Consider the following 15,401-nt stretch of genomic DNA (forward strand, 5'->3'; position numbering starts at 1 on the left):
CCAGGGAGAGATTAGTAAGAAGAGTGTATTTGAAGGAACTATCCTATCATCCTAATGTTGCACTTACCACTGTCCATCAATAGAGGGCACCCAAACTACAATAACGGTTCAGACATTCAGAAGTTGTCAGCAAAAAATAGATGCTTTCAACAAGGTCTGGGACCCTTACTTGCAGCATATTGGGCCCACAATGTCATCCTCCATGCTTCATGGATTTCCTTCATTGGCCTAGCCTGTCTTTATGACTCTGTTTTAAGTACTCATTATCGATCAAGCACCTTGTGGCCTGCTATGCTTGTATGCTCTGTATAGGTGCTCATATGGATACCGCCTTTTCTCACTGCAGGAGACTGAAAGGGGTGAGGGTTGGGTGGGAATTGTGCCCACTGTCACTTATTTTGATTTCATCATGATTTTCTATTACTGTACCCACATGCCCAAATTCTGTTTTTTTTCTCCTCTATCGTGTCTGAGCAGTTCTGTGTTGTATGTTTTGAAGAAATGCAATAAAACATATATTTAAAAAAAAGAAGTTGTCAGCAAACAATTTATTCATTTGTAAAAGCAGTCAAGCCCCAGAAAGTTCAGTTACTACTGCTGTTATAACAATTTATATTTATGGAGTAGGTCATTCATATAAATGTTTCGCTGTCATTCATATGACATTTTTTACAGCTTATTGAATCCTTAGGAATAATAATGTATAATGTAGTCTCATAACTATTTACTATACAATCGTTTGGCCTATGTGGTTTACAACAGTTCTACAGCTTAACCAAGATCACTGAAATTAGTGCTGGCTGCATTTTTCTATAACACATTTTAATGCTTGCAGAGGCAGTTGAATGCTAAAGCTATGAGGTTCACACCAGTAAAGACATCTCAGATGAAGACGAGTGAAAGCACTGAACTCTTCAACATTTGTAAAACACCGATGGATGTTTTAATGGACAATGGACTTTAAATAAACCAAAACATTTTACTAGTTGTTTTATTTTATTTTATTTTATTTCTGTCTATGCAGAAGTGCTTTTTAATGATTTATGCATAAATGTAAAAGGTAAATATGTACGTTTTTTTTATTTATGGTGCACTAGTCTCATGCAGACGTTACCAATAAAACTTAGATATGCATATTCAGTTCCTTTTGTCCACAATAAAAAATAAATGTTATAACAGAGGACACTAAGTGATATATTTGTTGATAATAAAGTAAATTCTCACTCTTAGGGTATGTACAAAAATGGGAACATGAAATGTGTGTGTGTGTGTGTGTGTGTGCACATGTATGGGATAAAACGCAAGCCAGCAGATTCTGAATTAGTTTTATTTATCCATTTGTACAGATCTCCAGTGACAAATGTAGACAAATAGGTTGAGTATGACTATGTTACAAAAATATCAAGTCTCAGTTCTGTATGTATAATCTCATCTGTGTGAGAGCTATCGCAAACTGATCACACAGAGTTTTAGAAACTGTCCAAACATTCAGGAAAGCACACAACTACTTTGGACAGAAAAATATATGTTGTATGTGTATATATTTACAAAACCACGTTATTAATATCTCACATTAATGGTTATATCCTGTACATATTGCATCCTGAACAACAGCAGAACTGAAACTTTGATGTAAAATAGCGATCACTAAATCAGAGACATATTCTAGATTATTGAAATACAGTTAACAGCTGCTGTTTATGGGTGGAATTATTGATTAAACATAAGCAACGTCAACAGACAAAGCAAATATCCCTTTTCATTAGTTCATTAGTTCATAAGTCACCCTCACACAACATCAAACCAGAGCGCAGCCTTCAGGTTCTCAGGTTTCTTAGCAGCATTTCAGCAGCAGTTCAAGCAAAGTTACAACAAGGCTCTGAGAAATGATTTAGACTTTGAACTCAGTCAGTCAGAACACCTGCGAGTGAGTACAGGTGGGATACATTCAAGATACTCAAGAGGTTTTAGTGCACCTGTGACTTATTCTCAAACAGTCTTTCAAATAGTGTATGAGCAAAAGTAAGGAGGAGAAGGGACAATAGCCTGGAGCTGTTTTTTTGGTTTCTGTTTTCGAAAATGTGCTTCCTGAAAAAGTGGATTGGATTAGTTTACACTGCCTGTCTTTATTCCAGTAAAGGGTCTCCATAATGCAACAGGATAAAGAATACTTCAGCTACTCTAGCTGAATTTGGGCTGTTACTTTATATCCATCCCCACAGTTAAATATGAAGTCAACAGAGTTCTTACAGCTGTGACAGTCTGTTGTCCCTTGACTTTTGGTCATACAGCGTAGACAGTATTCACAGATTATTGACAGAAGTTATTTGATATTGTTGCTAGTTTCGCAACTTCGGAAAGAGCTTGGGAAAGCTGTTGCCGTTGACTTAAAGCAAGAAACTACAAATAATCTTAGACATAGAAAACAGAGAAAAATATGATACTGGCCAAGCACATGCAAAAAGCAGACAACTTCCACTCACAAGCAACTAACCTTAGCTCTCATGGTTGCCTCAAAAAAAAAAAATCTCTTATTAAAGCACCAATCCAGATTAGGTACAGTATATGAACTATTGGTACACAAATATACACATCTCATCAAGTTTAGTGACGCAATACATTTAAAATTTTCCACAGGGTCACTCCATGCAGGTTTTTCTCTCAAAAAATAAAAGAAGCAATCACAGAAATGAACCATTCGTCAGGATTTGATTGCTTTTCTAGCAGATTTTGCCCTCAACCACTCGTTCTTTCAGCCCTAACATGAGTTCACATATTGTTTTCAGTCACACCGCAGGTTATATAATGCAGAAAAGGTCCTCGGGCCAGTTCTGTGAACAAGTTTGGGGGGTTGTTGGTACAAATGTATACAAATTTTCTGACTAGAATGCACTTGAAAGAAACTCAGAGTCAGACTGCAGCAAAATGAAGATATTTTGGGCATTCGTTGGCCTCACATATTCTTTGTTTCTGACCCTGCAATAACCGTATTCTACTCAGCTTAAGAACATTCACGTATCTTTAAAAAGTGATTCATAGAGATTAAATAGTTGGATCAGTGCCACATGTAGCGCCATGTTCTACTCCTGGATCAGGACAGCAGTAAAGACAGAATGGGAAAACTTCACATTATCCAGTCAAACACACACTACCAGACAAACAACCAAAACAAGCATAAAACAAAACGCCATCTACACACAAGATCTATATACAGATGTTTCCTTCAAGAGCCTTCAGACCAGTGTTTTTGTGTTAAATAGGATTCTAACAGGAGCTGTGTGGACCATCAGTACTTCAGTGATTATCAGGTTACAGTTGATAAAGGATTTTTTGGTTTGAATTGGACAAAATTTGATAAGTTCTTCACGCTTATCAAATGCTACATTCCCTCTCTCTTTGCGTGGCTCTTCAGAGGATACAGTCCAGAAGCAGTTATGTCCACAAAATAAAAGTATCCATCTCTTAAGGCAGGAATAATGTTTCAAACATACATAAAAAAAAAGAAATCAATCAAAATCAGTGGTATATACAATTTCAGTTAAAACTACAAATTTCAAGATAAATGCAAGAGATGTCAACCTAAACACACCAGCAGAGTGGTGTGGCTCAGTAACAGGTTTGGATGGGTGTCATACAAGAGAGTTTTCATGAATAAAAGCTGCTGTTAAAATGATTTATGAATGTCGTAGGTCAGACCGCCCCATTAATTAAGATGTTACACCATCCTTTTAACAAGGCTGCATCATCAGAGGCAAACTGCAACTTCAAGTTATTGCTAAAAATAAATACTAATGTGTTCCTTTTTGTCATGAAAGTAAAAACCAGTCTGTAGAGAAGATAGAAAGCAGGTACTTTCTGACTCTGACTTGGGAATGTCTGGTCAGATGTGAAAAAGAGTCAGACAGTAGTAAAGGGTTTGTATGAATAACTTCCTCTTCCCTTGCTCTTATAAAGTGCCCAGATTGAGGGTGACACCTCTGTACTGTCACAGGCTGGAGGGTTGGGCCTGCGGCTGTATCTGTGCATGGTGACTTGGCTGAACCGCCTCACATTCTTTGGGTCCCTCCTCCACCCCTCTAGAGTACATGAGGACGAGAGTGACGGTGGCGAAAGTGGCAGCGTTCACAGGGAAGGCTCGTAGCAGCGTGGAGGTGAGGCCGCGTGTGAACACCATGTAACCCTCTCTCTTGACGCTCTGCCGCACACAGTCAGCGATACTGCTGTACTGGTTCACTCCACCCACCCCGTCTGCCTGCAGGCGTGATTTGATCACATCTACTGGGTAGGTGGAGAGCCAGGACGCGATGCCAGCCATGCCCCCAGCGAACAGCAGTTTGGGGATCATGTAGCGGTCATCTGGCTCACAGCCAAGGCTGCGTGTCAGCACATCATAGGCCAGGAAGTACACACCGAAGCCGGGTGTCTCACGGATCAGCGTGGTCAGCATGCCTCTGTTTACACCCAAGAGACCCTCCCGGTTGTAGATGCGAGCCAAGCAGTCGAGGGAGTTCTTGTAGAGCTTCCTAGTGGACTTCTTCTCTCCGGTTCCTTGCATCTGCATGCGGGTTTTGGCCAGTTCCATGGGGCAGCAGATGATGCACTGGATTGCACCTGCTGCTGCTCCAGCGACAAACTGGTTTGTAGGGGTGTCATGTCCCAGCCACCTCATGGTGTTTCCTTGAACTCCAAACACTATTGCATTGATGAAAGTAAGGCCCATCATGGGGGATCCAATACCTTTGTACAAACCCATTACCTGCAGAGAGGAGGAGAAGAGAGGTATCTTTAGGCAAGGCTTGCTACATTCAAACAAATAAAAACGCCTACATTTACCTCTACTTTGTCAACAGCTGTTGATCAGAACAACTGTCTTAATCAAAGACAGGAAAGATAGACCACAGGACAGCTTTCCAAAAGGGAAGCCAAAAGATTAACAGCTCCCCCTACTTATTAGCTGCACTGTAGGTCATAAGGCCTGTCACATCCATGGCAATCAATGGGACATGGGTCAAAGTCCAGTCAAATAAAGTGTTCTCAAACATGATCCCTGTTATTATACTTAGTTAACATGTCCAAATTTCTGTTGCTCTTGGTCCAAAATTTGGCTTTACTTAGTTATTTGAAGCAAAAACTGGGACAGCTCTGTGGACAAATGTAGCTCCTGCAGCGCTGTGTGTTACAGACTAACAGAGTAGGGGAGGACCGGTGAGAGGAAACATTACCAAAATGAATACGTAGTCAATGAACATCCATAATCAAAAGTGTCCACTCCAAACTATCAAATGTCATGTTCTAGTTGGCAGCAGAGGTAGAAAGTCAATACCTCAGCTACAAGTGCCAATCCATGCTGCACAGACTCCTGCTCCAAATTATGAACCTATCATTGGAGTTTTGGCTTCACTTCTGTGCATTTGGAGGAGGTGGAACTTTAAATATGGTCAATGGTCTCAACAAACCTTTCTTTTAGTGACCCAACCGCAAATGCTGGGACTCATTATTCTCCTGGGAGGTACAATGCCCACAGAGATTACAGGGTTCCCACTCTTTTCCAGAGATCATTTTCCAGGACATTTTCATTGATGACGAAGCTGGTATGACAGTCTAAATTTAGTTCCTAATTTAGTTCCTAAATAGTCTAATATGTTCCTCTCAGTGGAAGTCTACATTGAAAGACATGTAGTCTATGGCTATCAATGAAATAATCTCTTACATACTTAAAAATGATGGCAAATTGATAATAGAATAATGCAACCACAGATGTACAGCACTTCACTTTATTAGTGTAAACAAGTAACAATGATGGGCAACATCTCAGCTTTCTCTTTTCTCAAAAAATATAAAATGAGCTAAGAAAAAAACAAATGAACCAGCAAAGGAATCAGGAAGCTGCCTTACTGAAATAATTAAATAATAATAATGATCAGAGGATCAGTGCATTAATGACCTAAATAGAACTGAATGACAAAAATGGCCACAAATGTTTCTCAACTCAACTCAGGCTCAAAATATACCTGCTTAATCCTGATATTCATCCTGCTTAGTGGTCGATATAAAACAAAGCCATGTCACTTTTTTTATTAGAGTTACCGTAAACTCTGAAAAAATTGCACCGGTGTAAAGATGCACTCTGTATTTGAAGATCTCTCAGAGATTTAAAAAAATGTAAACTGTCTTCCTGCATGGCGATGTCTATTATGATCAGCGATGTCTACAACGTGGAGTTTCTGTGCAGCTGTGTCGCTCTTTTTGTTCCGTTTGTTTTCACTATCAGGATTTGGACTCCTACTAGCTAGAGCAGGGGTTCTCAAACTTTTTGGAGCCAGGGACCCCTTACAGGTGAAAAAATTGTCCAAGGCCCCCTCATAATTGTAACACAGGGTTAAGCACATTAGTGATGTGTCATGATCAAAAGCTGCGGCTCTGAGAGCCGATGCTTTATAGTAAATCAGAAGAGCCGGCCCGCATCGAGAGAGAGCCGGCTCCCAGTTTTTTCCTTTCGCTGCTTAGCTCTCTCAGTGCTCAGCCCCAGTTCTGCTCACAGCAGAACTTTGTTTTGATTAGTCAGCATGGCGGCCATGCAACCAATCATACAGTATGTGAGGATATAGGATACAGGTGATCGAGGGGAGGCTGTGTATCCTGGCTACATGTGTACAGAGAGAGTCTTCTTGAAGACCGGGCAAATACTCACTGAGAGGAGAAATCGGATCAACCCATCCAAGCTGAGGCATCGGATTTTTCTCAATGCCAACCTGAGGACATTAATAATGTTTGCTAGAGTTTGGTTCTGCTTCTGTTTGCTCGAGTTTGGTTCTGGTTCTGTTTGCTCAAGTTTGGTTCTGGTTCTGTTTGCTCAAGTTTGGTTCTGGTTCTGTTTGCTTGAATTTGGTTCTGGTTCTGTTTGCTTGAGTCACAACCCTAACCCTAGGATTAGGCTGAGAATGATTTTGTAACAGAATAAATGCACAAAATTGGGCAATTATAAGGCTTCCCATAAAAACACTGTACGTAAAAGTGTTTAACACACAAACCATTAGTTTTTGCAAAGTTAAGGTAAACGATACGGCTACAAAAGATCATAAATTAAGAGCCGTTCGGGAGTCGGGCTCTCTGAAAAGAGCCAAACTTCCCATCACTAAAGCACATGCTTACTACCATTTGCACTCTTAGTTGCCCTTGGAACTATTTGTTGTAAAACGTATCAATGTAAATACTTCAGACCTGTACCAAAGTGATGAACAGATAACACTTCAATTTGAATCAAGTAAATGCCACTTGTATACTTTAAAACAGAGGGTCATTTCATTCCTTGTGGACTCAACATGACAGCATTTATACTTTTCAAGTAATTGATCTTAAACGCTTTCAGAAAATGAACAGTAACAAGACTCACATATCCCTTCCAGCCACCAAACTGGTCAACAGTTTTTCAGGTTTTCCAGGACGTGTGGGAACCCTGGATTACTTATACAGTGAATTTTAACAGTTTTCGTCACATTTTGTACTCTTGATTTTAAGGTTACCAAACAACTGCCACTATCAGAAAAAGACAAAAAGATTTTAGCTTTGATTCTTGAAAGTGAGACTTTCGAGAGTCATGTTTAGAAGCGAAGCCAGTTACTTTATTTCTCAGGACAGCAATTCATGTTTTTGTACAAACAAAGCCTGCAGCATGAGTGAAGTTTTTGAAACACCCTTCAGCTAATTTAATCAAGATCCTGGGAACAGTCACTCCTTGCACTTCTCTCGGCTCAACAATATACCACATTTCCAGTTGGAGGTGTTATTTGAAAGCTCTGTACAACAGATACTGTAATGAACATAAGTGGTTTAATTCAATTTTCTTTGGCACTCTAGGAAATAAATGCAGCAACATTAAATCCAGAAGTTACAAGATCATTTAGGGCAACAGAGAGAGAGAAAGAGAACACTCCATGAAACTTGAAAATAACCAAAGAAGTCTGACCCAAATCAACACGCTATGTGCAAAGTGTCCTTTACTTCAGCCCAACAACTGAAGGTGCTTCAGTCTGTCATGAGACCAAGTGTGACATAACTTTACTATCAGGTAGCTCTGACCTCATGTAGTTTAGACCATCCAGCATGGCTGGACCTTTCTAAAGATAGGTTCGGTCTAACATAAGTACGGGATCCAGCTGGTTTGATCCTGAGTAGCAGGCTCACAGCTTCACAGCTTCACAGCCAAGAAAGTTAGATGTAAACAGCAACAAACAACATATACGAAAACACATATCACATTCAACTCTGAAGACATAAGATCCTTCAGATAGAGACAAACAAACAAACAAACTTATCTTATGTACAAGCATTGCATACATGTATTAGGGTCTTTGACAAATAAGCATCAAAAAGTTTTTTTTTTAAGTATTTCCAGAATGGTTGCAATGCATATTTTTGTGTCTGGAATAATGCGTTCAAACAAGGCTTGTTCGAACACGTTACGTTTTTTTAAGTGTATAAATAGTTGTGTTTTTTTTACCCTTTTCTTAACTTGAACACCCAAAAAATGTCATGTCAAAATATATGTACTTTCCTATCATTTATTCTAACTGAAAGTTTTTGCAAGTATCCCTTAAAGTGGTTACAGTGCTTTACACATTTGTATTTTGTGACAATATTTTTTATTTACAATGTATGAGGATTTTTGAATTCTATTGACCAGATATAAAATATAATTTTTACAGTTTTAGGTTGGTTGTACCACCTGACATGGAAAGTGTTACCGTCCACCTATAAGTTGATAAAAGCTATTCTATTATTATTTAAGAGACATCTACAAACCTTTTAACTCAACCATGACAATTAGTAGGGTCCTCTGAATGATTTCATATGTTGAAGTCCATTATAACTACTTCCTTTCAAAATAAAAGCTCCATGAGTACGGTGGTGCCACCCTGACATTTGAGAACATGCAAATTGCTGGACAAAAGTTTTTAAATAACCTTAGGTGCCTTTAAACTATTGATATTTATAAAATGATGTTTATTTCAAAGCTCTTATATGTAATGGTGTTTTAATTTGAATTTATTATTATTAAAATAAATTTTGTATAGTGTTTTAAGTCAGTTCACTTGCTCGGACAGTTGTGCCACCTGACATTTTCAGGGTTAGAGATACTGAAAAATAAAATAAATCTCAATATTTGAATGTACTGAAATTGTATTCAAAGCAAGAAGGTTTTATAGAATCAATTGATGTATGTCTTAAAAATAACAAATTGTTTCAAAAGAAAATAATGGATTCCGACACAAAAATATACACGTCATGTCAATGATACATTAGCATTTGATTTGCATGGAAAAAAAACAACAACAACATACCGACTCCTGCCGTATGATGGACTGGAAACAGTGGTAGGTCCCTCGGTACAGAGGCTTGTCAACACTCTGCACTTGCAGTCTCACCTGCAAAAACAAGGCACGCTTCAGTGACTAGCAAAACCAATGCGTACTAACATAAATAAAAACCCTTAGAAAAGATCAGAGAGAAATTTTACTGTCAGCCAGAAGTGTACAATGTAAAGCCATGATGTGTCATTTAATCATTACATGGATGTTACCTTCTTGCCCTCCTTTTCAAGCTCTATTTCTTTGCTATGGGGGAGACGTATGACCTACATTCTGCATGGCAACCAACAAAGTGTTGTTTAATGATCTCCTGAATCCATACTCCTCCTAATCATTTATTATCCTGTATCTCATTAGGAGATAGTTTATCAATGGAATTCATTCAGGTGTTCGTACTTTTTTTTATACTTTGTGCAATAAACCAACATGTACTTCCTGTTCTGTTTGGAAAGAGGACTCCTTTGGCAGTCAATTATCGTCTCCTCTTTTTCCTGTTACTTTTTTCTACAAGGTCTTGTGGACAGCTGTTGTTAATGTGATAAAACATTTCACTAGACTTGAATGTATTACGATCTGGTTAAGAAAAACTCAGATTTGCATTTCAAGGACTTATGTTAGGTTATGCACTGAGATGGTGCCTTACAAAAAAGACCTTTGCCCACCTTAACCGTGTCAAAAGGGTGTCCAACCAAGACTCCAGCAGCACCTGGAGACAAAGAAAACAACACAGATTAAGCATTACTGCCGCTATAATAAGGGTGTTGTTATTTTAAAGTACAAGCCATATGCTATGGAAGCATATATGTACCAAAATTAAATGAAAAGGCAAATTGGATTTTTTTAATTTTCTAAATATGTGCGCATTATTTGACTCTCAAAGAAAATTAATATTCAATAACCCAGTTTGAAATGGAATTTTCATCTTCAACAATGCTAATTAAGTTACACAATTAAAATGAAAAAGAAAATGACATTTGTTTTTTAATTTAAAAAAAATGCCCCTCCTAAATTAGTATCATAACTCAAATTATAAAAGAAATTAGAAAATTAAAATGCATTCACAGAAATGCTTTTTAATTTTCTAAACATGTGCGCATTGTTTATTATTTTCATCATCAACAATGCTAATTATGTAACACAATTAAAATGAAAAAGAAAATGACATTTGCTTTTCATTTTTGAAAAAATGCCCCTCCTAAATTTGTATCATAATTCAAATTAAAAAGAAAATTTGAATATTCACAGAATTGCTTTTTAATTTTCAGAATGAATACGAATTCTTTTTACTCAAAAATAAAATGAAAACTATCCTTCCTTTTTCTTTTTAACTTTCATGTTCAAGCTTGCACATTTTGTAACAAAATTGAAATGAAAACGGAAAGGACATCGCTTTTTCATTGTCAAATCTGCTCTGCTAAATCTTTCACAATATTCAAACCAACTCGAAAACGAAATCGCAATGTGCACGGCGTGGAAAAGTGACGTCAGCCTTCACCTCACAGACCGACCGTTTACCCACGCATCCAGTACGGGAAGCTGGTGGTGTGAAAAATAATTTCTGTTAATGCAATTTAATTTTTTAAGTAGCTTTTTCATTTTAATTTTGGTACATATATGCTTCCATAATATGCAGCATTTATTTAGATTTAACAAAAGACTCTGATGTCAGATTTCATCTTGATATAACACAACATGTACCTTTGATGCTTTCATTATTCTCATGCTTGAGAGACTTAATTCAGAACTGTTTAAAGACATCAGATCAAATATTGTGGCTGTTACTCTGCTTTTAGGTTGATGAACTAAAAGCAAACTGCCTTCTCATATACATAAACAATCTCTGATGTTTTGCAAGTATAACCAATAAAATGGTAATTCTGAGTCAGCACAAACCTCTCCAGTCTTCACAAACTTGCAAGATTTGGTACACTCCACTATTTCCAAGTAAAATCTAGCCAATGACACCTAAGGCCTGTTTCAACATTTCTAGGCCGATCATCCCGTTCTTTGAAGGACAAAACTCTTGCTTGTTTCTGTTGGCACTGTTGTGAAATTTAAGAGCATGCTTCCATCTCCTCCAGGGTAACACTGCCTTACCGAGCCAGAGCCAGCTCACTGGCCATCATCACCCTCTAAAACTTTCTTTAGCACTCCTTTCATAGTTACGTAACCGAGCCCTGTGCGGCATAGGCCCGTGTTCTGACTCCAGTTTGAGCTTCACACCTGAGTCTTTGATGAAACCTGACAATAGCACCTGGACTTCATGGAAACAATACTGAGAGGTCAAACGGAGGGGGAGAAAGTTGCATTCGTTTTTTACAGGCAATTTGACAATGTACATTTGTTTATACTGTAGTAACTATGTGTTTATCATCTATAGATCTATAGAGAGTGTTGTCAGCATTGTTGCAAATAAATAAGAAAAAACGGTTTTATGTTTCCATTATTGATACAAAGTACTTTCATTTGGTGGGTATTTCACAGCTGTTTTATTTGATTAGTTTTTTTAACTATTACTTCATGATATTTTGTTTTTTTAAACATTTGTATATTACACTCAAGGAGTTTAACTGTAGCTTAGTTTAGCTTAAAACAAGGAAGAGCCTGACAGGGTGCATTTAAATATTCAGATATTTTCAAACATCTTTTGCTGCAACTTGAAATCATTATTATTGCTTAAATCGGAGCAATTGTAGAGAGGAGCGTCTATGTGCTCACTGCTCTACAGGGGACATAGAGAGAGAGATGCACTTCCTCCTCCACTGCAGCAAGTTCTCTTTTCTAAGAGATTCCCACTACAGGGAAATTACTAAAAGGGTACCAAACTTCCCAACATTAACCCCAGAAGTGAAACTGTAAGTTCTCCTGGGGGAAGGGTCAGCAGCTCTTCTGGCTGCTAAATATGTGTCTGCCTGTCACAGCCTGAGGGACGCACCATCCCATAATATCTGATTTTAGGTGAAGGTTTTATGAGCATACCGCATCAAGTGAGGACATTGAGATATGCTTTGTGGGTGATTGTTCATTAATGCGTATAAAATATGTAATATATATGATATGTGATTAATATGTATGTAATGAATATATATAATGTATGTGTATGAATTTATGTGCTTTGGCAATAACATATCTTTGTTCATGCCAATAAAGCTAAATTGAATTGAAAATTGAATTGAATTGAATTGATTACTGTTATGTTTGGAATATTTACAAATACCCACATCAGGTAGCCAAATAACTTGTTTTTGGTCATTTTGAAATTCATGTTCTTTATTTGTTTATTTGCTTTATGTTTGAAATAATGCCAGATATGAGAGAGCATAATGATGAAATGAAATTTAAGTAACTTGTCCACCTGTGATCCAACAGTAAACAAACTTCAGACTGCTAATCCTACATAAGCACCTTGTGTCACCTGACGTATTTGTAAAAAGAGCCTATCGGGAATGAGCCTTAGCTGTGAGCCAAAGAACACAAGCATGCATGCGTTTGACACAATGAGGAGCGGTCATTGACCTCAATGCACCAGCATGATCTGAGGACGGGGAAAACAAACAGCGGAGTATCAGTATGTTGCATCATAGGTGTTATTAAAAAAAATCCCACAGCGGTCCTCCTCATTTTGAAAGTGGAAGCTTGAATGTAAACTTCTCTGTTTTCAAAATTGTTTCACTTTGCTGACCTCATTTTCTAATTATGAGCTGAGCACACACTTGGCTGCAAATAAGTTTCTATTTGACTGTAGATGCTTCCCTGAAGTCATACACACAATGAGAGGGAGGGTGACCACAGGCTATGTCCTTTACCGTCAGGAAACGCATGGGATTGGTCTGCCAAGGGGAGTGCTCTGATTCATGCCCTCTGCTGCATGGTGTGTGTGGAAACTTTAAACAGCCAAGCCATCTTTGCAAGGAGGTTCAGGTTGCACTTGTCTGGTGTTAGCTTCCTTGAGGTCTCAGCTGGTTGTTCAAGTGACACCAGGGAGACATGCAGAGGGTTGGGTGTATCATTTATGAGTAGGCACATATCTGACTCTGACACAAACATTTGAGTCCAATGTAAACAGGGTTATCTGACCATGACAGAAACCAAAACCAAAACCTTCTCTAAGGCAATCATAACAGATAAAAGAAGGTTTATTCTTCTCATTACCATGTTCATCTTAACATACACCACTGACAAAATAATACTAACTCAAAGTCAAGGACTACCACCATGCAATATGGAGCATTTAGTGAAATAGCCGTGCTGGCTTCAGTGTAGTGGTGGGCATATCAATTCTGTGGTATCGATGTATCAATATTTAAATGCTACATATTTGAGTATCAATTACTCTAATAAAATATCCATACTAGTTAGTAAATGTGAAATAAAAGTGCATGTTTCACTTCCGATTATTTTAGGGTAACTTACTCCAAAGTTTTGTACTGACAAATTCAGAGACATCATGATAACTTACCTTATCTATTTATCAGATAGAAGTGTACATAGTGTGTATACAGTTGCCATATTTTATTTCATTTTACTTTATCTTATTTTGTTCTATTCTATTTCATTCTATTTTACCTTTGTCATTACTATTATTATTGTTATTATACTTTTTAACTATGTTAGTACATTGTTGTATTCCCCTGTCCTGTGTTGTAAGCTGCTGTAACAAAAGAATTTCCCCCAATTGGGGACCAATAAAGTATATCTTAAATAAGATTTGGATCAGAATAATTCAAACTTACACATCCCACCAATATATATACTCTATTGGTGGAAATTATTCTGAATCATTGATTATAATTTTATTTGGGGAACAAATAAAGTATATCTTATCTTATATTGTGTCATTTTAACAGTAGTCATGGTGAAGAGGCTGTTTTAAGCTTTCCACTCAGAGAATTTAAATAGAGGATGTTGATCATTTATTATTCATGTGTTTTCCTAAATGTATTTCATTGTTTAAAAAAGGCCAGCATAGGATTTGCATATTAAAGTTTTTAAATTAACAGTACTTGTCATGGGACTTGTCTTTCAAGGGTTGCATTTTCTTTTTAAAAAAGTACATCACTGTAGATATCTGTATCGGGTATCGAGTAAATTGCCAAAAAAGTAATTGGTATCGTATCGAATCAAAACAGTGTTGTATCGCCCAGCATTAATTCAGTGTGCCAACAAGAAGCAGTGAATTAAGAAAATGCACTTGTAATCTTGTGATCGAGTTGCATCACATTCCTCAAGAGTGGAGCTGGAAATCTTTGAGGACTTCTTCTGATAAAAGAGGCGCTTCATCCTACTTGAACTGGGTTATTACAGCTCAAATCCAGGTGTTCTCTGGGAGCTGTTATCATCTATCACATTACAAGATAAGGTGCAGCTGTCAATGACTTACCTCCGATGCATCCTGCAACGAAGTCCATCGCTGCTCGTCACTGTCACCTTGCTGTAGAGGGACTTAATATCACCTAAGGCTAACTGAAAAGGCTTCAAACAATTAAATGAGTTGGATTTTTCCCCCCGATCCGCTGACTTCCTACTGCCCCACCTGTTAAATTGAGATAAATTACTAATATTAACTTTCAAATAGCGTGTATGGGAGCTAACACCCGATAGCTACTTTAGAATCCCCCCCTCAAGGATCTAAAAATGACTATTGACGACTCAAACTTCTCTGACTAGGTATTAAGCTTGTCTTGTATTTATTCTAAAACCAGTCTCCTGCTGACCTACACAAACTCAGTGAACTGGTGTGGCATTGACAGTCAATGCGGACACCCTCTCTGCTAGCTGTGTGTCAAGGAGGTTTATTTCTGTAGCAGAGTAAGCTAGCAACAGGAAGTAACTGAGAGTGGGCGGGGCTTACCGGCCTCGAGTATCCAATCACATCGAAGAGGTGACGCCAACACCCCGCGTGTAATGTAATCCTGTTCATTCATTGGCTGAAAACAGAAGACCGCCCCATGTGGAAATGCGTCACTAATGCCGTGAGTGTTTTGCTTTTGAATGGACTGTCTCGTGTCTAGAGATGGGATGTGTGGCACTTCG

The 15,401-nt window shown here is 38.0% G+C and overlaps 1 protein-coding gene across 1 annotated transcript; it reads right to left on the minus strand.

Annotated features, from left to right (window-relative positions):
- Nucleotides 1-1,309: 1,309 nt before the first annotated feature.
- Nucleotides 1,310-15,175, minus strand: slc25a29 (solute carrier family 25 member 29). Its single transcript, XM_034699421.1, has 4 exons — nucleotides 14,749-15,175; nucleotides 10,031-10,074; nucleotides 9,342-9,425; nucleotides 1,310-4,756 (listed from the first exon to the last, which is right to left on the minus strand). Exons 1-4 carry the CDS (start codon nucleotides 14,774-14,776, stop codon nucleotides 3,986-3,988), a joined length of 927 nt encoding a protein of 308 aa, XP_034555312.1. The 5' UTR covers nucleotides 14,777-15,175; the 3' UTR covers nucleotides 1,310-3,985.
- Nucleotides 15,176-15,401: the final 226 nt, after the last annotated feature.

The sequence above is a fragment of the Notolabrus celidotus genome, chromosome 13 (assembly GCF_009762535.1).
Source record: "Notolabrus celidotus isolate fNotCel1 chromosome 13, fNotCel1.pri, whole genome shotgun sequence".
NCBI classification, from domain to species: Eukaryota; Metazoa; Chordata; class Actinopteri; order Labriformes; family Labridae; genus Notolabrus; species Notolabrus celidotus.

What these genes read in the sequence shown, in the direction of transcription:
- slc25a29 (XM_034699421.1), bottom strand. Translation starts at nt 14,776, where the DNA reads ATGGACTTCGTTGCAGGATGCATCGGAG. An exon ending in CGTTGCAGGATGCATCGGAG is followed by an intron (nt 10,075 to 14,748) that starts GTAAGTCATTGA and finishes CTTTGTCTCCAG; the next exon opens with GTGCTGCTGGAGTCTTGGTT. An exon ending in ACCCTTTTGACACGGTTAAG is followed by an intron (nt 9,426 to 10,030) that starts GTGGGCAAAGGT and finishes TTGTTTTTGCAG; the next exon opens with GTGAGACTGCAAGTGCAGAG.